Genomic DNA, 9,286 nt, shown 5'->3' on the forward strand with positions numbered 1-9,286 from the left:
CAGTGGACACCAAGCTGACCATGAGACAGCGTTGGGCCAAGAAGGCCGCTGGTATCCTGGGCTGCATTACGAAAAACACAGCCAGCAGGTCAGGGAGGTGATCCTCCCCACCAGTCAGCCCTGCTGGGGCCTTGCCTGGAGTGTGGTGCCCAGCTCCAGGCCCTCCAGTGTGAGAGGGATGTGGAGCTCCTTGGGGGCATCCAGCAGAAGGCCAAAGTGATGGCATGGGAGGTTCTCTCATGTGAGGAAAGATTGAGGAAGTCTCCTTCCCTGAAGATATTTAAAACCCACCTGGACACGACCCTGTGCAACCTGCTGTAGGTGACCCTGCTTGAGCAGGGAGCTGGACACGGTGACCCCCAGAGGTCCCTTCCAACCTCAACCCCTCTGTGACTCAGTGAACGCCAAGCAAGCCCTAGATAAGTCATGGAGAAGCAAGGGAGATGCTAACACCTATGGTTAGTAGTTGTGCTTCATCTCCATCCCCACACACCAAGCGTGTTCACGAGCGTCCCCTCTTTTAGCTCTTTCTGCCCTCAACCCCGCAGAGCCCAGCGCCACCACAGAGCGCCTGCCATGGGGACAGGGCCACTCGCTGTGGTGACAGCGGTGGGAAGGGAGCTGGAAGTCACCTGCGGGCTGCACCGAGTGTCTCATCGCACCCACTCATCTGTCTCTGAGCAGCGCCCCGGAGGGGAAGCCCAGAACGAGTCATTTCTGCGTCTCGCAGGAAACGCACGCAAATGTAGGATCCTGAGCGAGCCATGCAGGAAACCCCCAGCTCGACGGTGTCCTGGGGGCTCAGGCACATCCCAGGGTCTCAGCCCTACCCTGGCCTTGCCATGGGGTGCCCGTGAGGCCGGGGGCACGCACAGCCCCACAGGAGGGATGCGCAGCCCCCACAGCTGCTGAAACCCTGGGAATGGGAAATTCCCAGGGGAAAAATCCCCCAGAGGGCAGGCCGTGCCACACCTTGTAAGGACAAAGAACAAACCTGCCTTCTCCCTGGCTTTGGATGCTAGTCCTAAAACGAGGGAGACAGTTTGCTCTGTGACTGGTAATGGAGCCAGTCTAGGTCCACGTAGGACCCTGGCACTGCTCTCCTGACAGGCACAGATCTGTTCACTACACTTCCAAAATGGGGAATAGCTCTCAAAACAGATAACCTTTACCTGTCCTGGGTACCAGGCACGTCCCTTGGGTATTGCCCTCAGCTTTACATGCCACGATTTGCACAAGAGCAGAAGGCACAGACCTGAGCAGGTCCCACGCAGAGCTATCTGTCCAGGCTGAAGTCCTCGGAGTGATGCCAAGTATCTCACCAGAACACCAGCCCCTGCAGCTCCCACTTCACCCCCAGGCTCTCAGCTCTCTCCCCCCAGGCCTGCCTTCCCTCCTTTAACACCTTGGTCCACTTAACCCCGACGGGTGCTAACTGTGCCCACCTGTCCTGGTGCCTTGGCTGTGCTCTGCACGTAGGAAAGAGCACGTAGAGGGGAGGCTACACGTGTCCACACACAGTACAAAGCTTGAATAATCTGTTCTTTCAGTATGGATGTTTTAGCCTGGGTTTTAACTGTTTTCCCTACCTGTCTACAGCCCTGGATCGGAGCAGATTTGGGAAAGCCAGGATTGCACTGAAATGCAATTTATGCAATTTCCAAATGCCCTTTCTGCTGTCCTGGAGCCAGAGGGGAAAAAAAAAAAAAAAAAAAAAAAAAAAAAAGTGGTAACTGGGCAACTTAGATTTGCCTGTGTATGATCAGGATGTAATGTTCTTTTTGAACCTAAATGCACAACACAGCCTTGTGGCCCTGCTGCTCTGATACCGGGGTGACTAATGCAGGACAGTCCCTAAGCGGCCGTGTGCCCAGCACCTCTCGGAGCGCTGATTACAAAAGAAAGGCAAAAGCTTTGAGACAAGGGGATTACCCCAGACGCTCTAATTTGGAGCTGGGTCTGCCTGTCATGTGATAACTGGGTACACCACATCCCCCGGGTACTGCCTTTTGCAGGGGGCATTACATGCTGCTCGTGTGCTGTGCCCCCACAGGGGTCCTGTGTTGCCTGCGCCCGCCCCTCGCAGCTGGGACACCACGTGCGATGGGCTTCACGCCGCTGCACCCATTCTTTGTGTGTTTGCACCCAGCTGCCCTCCTTGTTCGGCCGTTTTGGGGACCCGAAGGGCTCTTGTCTGTGCCTCCTGTTTGCCTTCGGGGTGGGTGAGCGGCTCCTGGCCTGGAGGAACGAGGCTGGGAGCCAGTTCCCGAAATGCAAAAAAATGTCTTTTTATCACTTTGTGACAAATTGGTGTGTCAGCAGCAGGAAGTGATGTTACTGCCATCCTCAGCAAAGGGAAACTCCTCGTGGTTTCCATGGGGACATATGCAACTGTATAATTATGGGTTTATATAAGCCTAAGCCCTACATACACCCGCTGTGTGCCTGGTTTCTGGGGGTCTCAGGCCCCCAGAAGCGGGGGCAGGAGCTCAGCTGAGCCCTATTAGCACAGCAGGGAGCCGGGATAGCGGGAATTAAAAGTCTGGCCAACCAGGGAGAATAAATGAGGGGGCAGAAGGAAAAATGCCCCCCAGCATGTGCACAGGGAGCAAAGTTCAGCTTGGCTGTGTCCATCCATCTCCCCCAGCGGACACGTTGGCACACTGATGTGGCGTTTGCTCTCTTGCTTGCACCTCTCCTGCTTCTGGTGGCTGTTGTCTCCCCCTTATCCCTCACTTGTACGGCCCAGGAGCACTTTGGGATCAGGGCACGATCCTGTTCACAGATGATTTGCAGGAATCTGGGGGCTGGGAGCACCGCAGGACTCGGGTGGCAGCAGGAGGGTCACGACGGAGCCGGCAAAGGTCGCTGCGAGCTGACAGCGCCTCTGGGTGCCCTCACTGAGAGCCCGGCTTTGTGCTGAAGCCGCTCTCTGTGCCCCTCTGTCAGGTGCCTACTTAGGTTATAAAGCTGATCGTCTGCCAGGTAATGAGTTTTATTGTTCCAAGAAACACATAAACAACCTCCCCCGGCTGACGGAGAGCGGATTTCTGTTTGAACTGTGATTAACAGGCAGGATTTTTTTTATCAGTTGCACGGCCAGGGCTGCCAAGGTTGTATTTTTCCACTGAACGAGCTCTGCTTGGCTTTGAAGGTGAAAGTTTGTTCCACCGTTTGCTGCAGGTGAAGAAAAAAAAAAAAAAAAAAAAAAAAAAAAGGCTCACGTTTCCAGAAAGAGCCTTGTGCATTTTACGAGGAATGCAGCGCTGGGTGCGACCCCATGGAGCAGCACAACCTGCCCAGGGACTTTCCATGGAAGGCAGAAAGGGGTTCTGCAGGCTCTGCAGGAAGAGAAAGACTTTGGGGGAGGACAGTGCGCTTTGAGGTGCTTCACACTGCAGAAAGATGACTTTTAACTTCGGTTCTTGGAGCCTGGGGAGCTCTCCTCACTTCCCTTTTAGCTGCTCCATTTGTTTTTATCCCTTGGCGTCAGGTCGGAGCGCGGCGCTGACGACAGAGCTGCGTCTGCGGAGCAGCGCACGTGGAAGCCTTTCAGACGCAGCGCTGCATCATCCCGGCCTTCAAGGGCACCTTCGCTTCAAGGGGCCCGGGATTTAGCACTGCGAGCGCTCCAGGTAACTTGCAGGGTTTCAGCAGGAGGCTGTGGTGCTCAGCACGCCTTCGGTTACGTGACAGAACTGCAGCTGCTTTGTGCTTAAAGACCCTCATTTATAAACGTAGACTTTGGATTGTAGCGATTAGGACGCCTTAATATTACACAAAGAATCATAAACAGCTCTTATCTGCCTGAGCAAATCCATTTTTGACAGGGCAAAAGCAGCACGTGACTCCTTGAACTTCAGCGATGCGAGGACGGGCAGCTTCCTCCTGGAGTGGATGCAGAGCCAGAACATCTGCTGTCCCAGCACCCCCCCACGTCCAGTTAGCTGGCACTGCCACCACCAACTCGCTTTAAAAACAAGCCTCCAGCTGCAGTTCTTGCACATTAGCTGCCCCCAGTAAGGACATGTCACAGCAGCACTGCTGCCCCCACGCACCCCACGGATGTCACACCCCATCCACAGCACCAACCCCGCACCATTTGCTGCCACCATCGCCCCGCAGCTCCTGCCCACGAGCTGCCAGCAGCACTAACCAGTTAGGGCTTGTCTCCCTGCTTTTTGTTATGCTGGATAAAACTCCTTGCCTCAGCTTAAATGCTGGAGAAAAGTCCAGTCTAGTGGGAATCTGCAGCCAGAGAATTTATTTGGGTCTGTGTAAGAAGTTATATGACCGCTGGTAAAAATTATATGACTGCTGGTAACCTGGCCTGTTGTTATGCCCTGATTTATCTCCAGAGATAGCACTGCCAGCCAAATATTTCACTGTAGGGATCAGAGGCGCTTTGAATTGCAAAAAGGAATTAAGGAGGCAAGACAGAAAAAGAAAACACCTTGGCACAAACTCAGCAGCACCAGAGATCAGCTAGCAACAGGTTAATTTTTAGACTTAACCTTTGAAGCATTTGAAGTAAACAAGCAATAAGGAAGCTTCTTCCTCCTTCCTGGGAGAGGACTATTTTAACTCCCCTGTAGTCCCTTGCTCAAGTCTCAGTTGGTTCAAACTATTACAGCTCTGTTGCCAATACTGCAGCCAAAGCCACCTTACAGCTGAGAGTCTGGCCTTGGCTGTCTGCCACAGCACATAATTATACAGGGACAAAGAACTCAGGTTAAGAAATGGCAGAAGTTTCTAGTCAAGTATGTTGCTTTTAAACTCCTTTTTCTGTCTAGTTCAGTCAAGACCCCAGGAATTTGCATTACCTGGGGCCAAACACCATTAGAAATTCAGACTGACTTATTTTGCTTGTTATCTGGGAGCTTGTAGAGAAGTTTTAGGACAGTAAGATGCACAAGACTTTAAATAACATATCCAGCTTTCAATAGAAATACCATAATTTATTCTGTTTGTATAAAAAAGTTATAGTCACGTAACAAAACTATGTCTTCATAAGAAGAAATATATTATTTCACATCATAAATAAATCAAACATACAACCCTTGGCAACTCAAAAAGCACGCGCCTGGTGCTTTCATGTCAGTGCTTGGGAAACAAGAAGAGCTGACAGATATATACACAGGATTACAGTACCAAAAAATGCTGAGGTATTTAGTTTCTCTAGAAATGAAACTGTAAGTTCATGAAGGCAAAACAATGCTCTAATGTAAAAATAAATAAATAGGATTGTCATAAGAGGGGACAGCATCAGTGTTGCTTAAAGTGTCCAGGAATGGGAATACTGGTGAGCACACTACTAAATGTGCAGCAGGCTTAGGACAAACAGAAGACAAGGGGGAACAGCTCAGGATAACACAGCGTCCTTTGCTCTTTGCGTAGGCATCCAGATATTGGCTTTAGAAGACAGCAGGAGAGTCTGTAACACCTAGTTCTCTGGCATCAGGTGAGCTCCTCTTCGTGACAGTGTTCTGGGATGCACGGATGGTTCCCCACAAGACACAAGTGACCGATGACACTGTCCCCACAGTTATTGCACTTCTGACACAGTACGTCTGAGTTCTGACCGGATTTTCACCTGCCTCTCAGCAGCTCGGGGAAGTGGTGATGGGACTCTGAAGGTAGCTTAAAGCACTGGACGAGGTGTGAACAGGGATGGAGACTGGGAAGTTAAAGACTGTGGTGGTCGATGCTCCTCTGTCCAATACTGACATAGCGGGGCTCCCGGCTTCTGCTGAGCAGTTGGGGGCAAGGACCTGCGACTCAAACTGGAGCAGCTGCCCCATGAAGCTGAAGTTTGGGGAGATGATGCTCCTTCTCTGCTTCACAAACTCAAAGGCTTCATCCAGCTTGACTCTGTTGGTCCTCATGAGATAAGCAAGGCAGATGGTCGCTGACCGGGAAATGCCAGCCTGGCAGTGCACAAACACCCTTCCTCCATCGTTTTTAACAGAGTCTGAAAGAATTAAAATACACAGTTGGCAAACAAGTCCCACGGCTTCCAGAGGTGGGAAAGCAGTGCCTGCCGTTTTACATGTCTTTAATCCATCCCTTCCTTAGCCGAATAGGTGAGCCCGGTGCTTTCGAGACAAAGAGAGCCTTTGTCCTGAGGGAAACAGCACTCTAGCTACTCTCATTCTGGGCTCCAATTCCAATTATACTAATAGGTCCTCCAGGTCACTTTAGCAGTCTCACAAGATTACTTTAATACTGATCCGCTTAAGTTCACTAGCTCTCTTCTGCAAGACTAATGCCTCTTGATTCAAGATCTCAAACAGTTTTGTAAAGCCAAGATTATTCCTCTCAGCTGAATAAAATTAATGGAAAACAGTCCCTGGGCATTTATCCCCATGCAACAAAGGCTCCCCTATCTCAGATGAGGCTACGCTAAGGAAGACAATACCACCCCCACCCAAAAAAAAGAAAAAAAAATCACTCCCAGGGTACACCACACGAGACAAAAGAACGGGAGAGAGAGCTCATTTACCTATGAAATCAATCGCCTCATTAAACCAGGAGCTGATATCCGCCTTGTGATTGTCCTCCACCGGGATACTCTTGTACTGGTAGTGCCCTTCGAAGTGGTTGGGGCAGTTGGCTGAGACATTGATCAGCGCCGTGATCCCCAAGGCATCCAGCATGTCTTTCCGGGAGGCATGGTACGCGCTGCCCAGGTAGAGGAACGGCAGGATTTCCACGGGGCCACCCTGGAAGCGGACGGACAGACAGACAACCGGTCAGCACCGCTCGGGCAGCTCCCCATGGTGATCCCCAACACCCCTCGAGCACCCCGGGGTGCCGGCACCCACACGTCTCCTCCACTCACCTGATCGTACAGAGGGGTGCCGCAGGAGCTGCACCCCGAGTCGGCGCTGCCGGGGGCGCTGCTGGCGCTCAGGGGGAGGCTGAGTCCGGTGGGGGCGGCCGGCTTGGTGCACAGCTCGGAGCAGGCGGCCGAGAAAGCTTCGTAACCTCCTGCGGGGTTAAAGGGGAGAGGGGCGCGGGGTGAGCGCTGCGCGGCCGGGGGCGAGCGGAGCCCGCGGCCGGCGGCGGGGAAGGAGGAGGAGGAGAAGGAGGAGGAGGCGGCCACGTCCCCGAGGGACCCCGGGCGGCCACTCACCCTTGAGAAAGCAGATGCGGGCACCACGGGCTTCCCTGCAGAGGGTGCCGAGGGCCAGCAGCAGGGTGCTGTCCCTCTTGGGCAGCTCCAGGTCGGCGCTGCGCTCGTCCAGCAGCACCACGGTGTGCACCAGCCCCTGGCGCAGGCGGGAGCGGAGCTCCTCGTTGGGGACGACGTGCTCCAGGGCTAGGGCTCCCTTAGCCCGGCGGCGGACGATGGTGCTGAGGCGCACGTTGCAGGAGCCGCGGATGTGCGCCGCGTTGAAGGAGAAGAAGGAGCGGCAGTCCAGCACCAGGCACTGCGCGGCGCGCTCCTGCAGCAGCCCCCGCAGCGCCTCGCACTCCAGCGCGCACACCCGCAGGTTCACCATGGCTCGGTCGGGCCCCGAGGAGCGAAGCAAAGAACCAAAAAAAAAAAACACGAAAATTTAAAAAAAAAAACAACGAAGCGCTCCCGGGCGGCGCGACTCGGCTCGGCTCGGCACAGCGCGGCCCCGCAGCCTTATATCGGGGCGCGCCGCCGCCGCCGCCGTTTTCTCAATGGGGGCCGGGTCACGTGGGGCCGCCCCGCGGCTGACGTCACCTTGGCGGCGCGCCACGGCCCCGCCGGCGTGACGTCATGGGCCGCCGGGCGCGCGCGCGCGCCCGCCCGCCCGGCTACAACCGCGTGGGGGGGGTGGGGGGCGGCGGGGCGGGCACGCGTGGGGTCCCGCATCCAGCCGTGCGCGGGCACGCAGGGAGCGCGCACACGCGCGTGCACGCGCAGCCGGACACGTCCCCAAGGGTGTGCACGCGCCTGCGGGCACACGCAGTGCTGCGTGGTTCCTCTGCCCCCCCAGCAGCACCCCCACGGCAATCGGGGGGCCGCAAGGTCGCGGGGGGGTCGTGTTCGTGGCCGTGCTCCTGACACACGCGTGTCAGCACGTGTGAGCGCACGCGCGTACGCGAGCCTGATGCTGGCACGGCGGTTCTGTGATTTGGGTTCGTGCATAGGCAAATAACACAGGTACAGGCACAGGCAAACGTGAATGTGTGCACACGGAGACGGGTATCTGTGAGGGCATTTGTTATGGAAATGTCTCTGAGAAGCTGTTCTCACGTTTTGTGTGCGAGGAAAAAATCTGTGGTAGTTTGTTTTCCGTTTCCCCAGATGTTAGGGCGGCCCGGTAACGGGCAATGAAGCAGCTGGAGCTCTGCTGTTTTTTTTTTTTCCCCTTGGTAGTGTATCAGCGCTTCCCAAAAGTTCTCTTTTCCCCGTGGGCGACCGGCTGCCACCAAAACACTGGGGTGTTTCTTACACACGGCTTCCAGGCAGCGCCGCTTTCACTTCCCCTGTCTCCTCGCGATTTCTCCCCGGCCCTATGAGCTCCCCAGCGCACTCTGCCCTGGCCTCCGCCTGCCCCCAGCACCATCCCCGGCTTCGACCCTTTTCCCACAGCCCCTTTCCAGCAATTCCTCCTTCCCCCAGCACCTCCTGCCCCTGCTGTGCTGCTCCCTGCTCGCCCCGTGCAGCAGGTAGCTGTTGTCACCTCTCTTCTCCAGCTGCTCCCCTTCCAGAGGAGCCCTCCCCATGCACCCCTTTGCCCCAGGGTCCCCTCCCACGGCTCAGGGTGCCTTTCCCAGCTCCGAGCTCTCCCAGCCTCGTGGGCTGCCGGCTGTCAACTTTCTCGAACTTTCCAGTCGCTCCTCCACCAGATTCCACCAGTCTTTGGCCACCTCCAGCCTTCTCAAACCAGCACACCTCTGGATCTGGCCAAGCGCTCCAGGGCTTTCCAGGCTCTTGGCGTGTGACCAGGAGGAGGGGACACAGGGATAGACACAGCCGAGCGAGCATCGGCCCCAGCTCACCCGCTTGCTGCAGGGATGGCTCTGCTCTGCTGAGCAATGTTGGCTTTTTCTTTCATTTTTTTGTTTTGATTTTTTTTTTTTTTTTGCCAGAACTGCAGCCTCAAAGCAAATCTGTTTTTTTTTTTAAACACGTCTTTTAAAAATAAACACTGGCTTGCACTTTTCATTCTATTTATTTATTATTGTTCTTTTAACAGCGGGTTGGAAACAGATTGCGGGAGAAACATTCATATGCTTTAGTGCCGGGAAAAAACTCCGCTCGACCACGCGGTCACCCACGCTGTTACTGGGACCCTCTGGTGGT

General features: G+C 54.8%; 1 protein-coding gene across 1 annotated transcript; it reads right to left on the minus strand.

Moving 5' to 3' along the window:
* Positions 1-4,933: 4,933 nt before the first annotated feature.
* Positions 4,934-7,544, minus strand: DUSP1 (dual specificity phosphatase 1). The gene is made up of 4 exons (XM_032197195.1): positions 7,136-7,544; positions 6,842-6,990; positions 6,503-6,722; positions 4,934-5,971 (listed from the first exon to the last, which is right to left on the minus strand). The coding sequence occupies exons 1-4, from the start codon at positions 7,503-7,505 to the stop codon at positions 5,601-5,603; spliced, it is 1,110 nt and encodes a 369-aa protein (XP_032053086.1). The 5' UTR covers positions 7,506-7,544; the 3' UTR covers positions 4,934-5,600.
* Positions 7,545-9,286: the final 1,742 nt, after the last annotated feature.

This window comes from Aythya fuligula, chromosome 14 (genome assembly GCF_009819795.1).
Source record: "Aythya fuligula isolate bAytFul2 chromosome 14, bAytFul2.pri, whole genome shotgun sequence".
Taxonomy (NCBI): domain Eukaryota; kingdom Metazoa; phylum Chordata; class Aves; order Anseriformes; family Anatidae; genus Aythya; species Aythya fuligula.

Coding starts and splice junctions, on each gene's coding strand:
- DUSP1 (XM_032197195.1), bottom strand. CDS start 7,505: ATGGTGAACCTGCGGGTGTGCGCGCTGGAGTGCGAGGCGCTGCGGGGG. Junction 6,723..6,841: donor GCACCCCTCTGTACGATCAG/GTGAGTGGAGGA, acceptor GTCCGCTTCCAG/GGTGGCCCCGTGGAAATCCT. Junction 5,972..6,502: donor TGAGGCGATTGATTTCATAG/GTAAATGAGCTC, acceptor TAATTCTTTCAG/ACTCTGTTAAAAACGATGGA.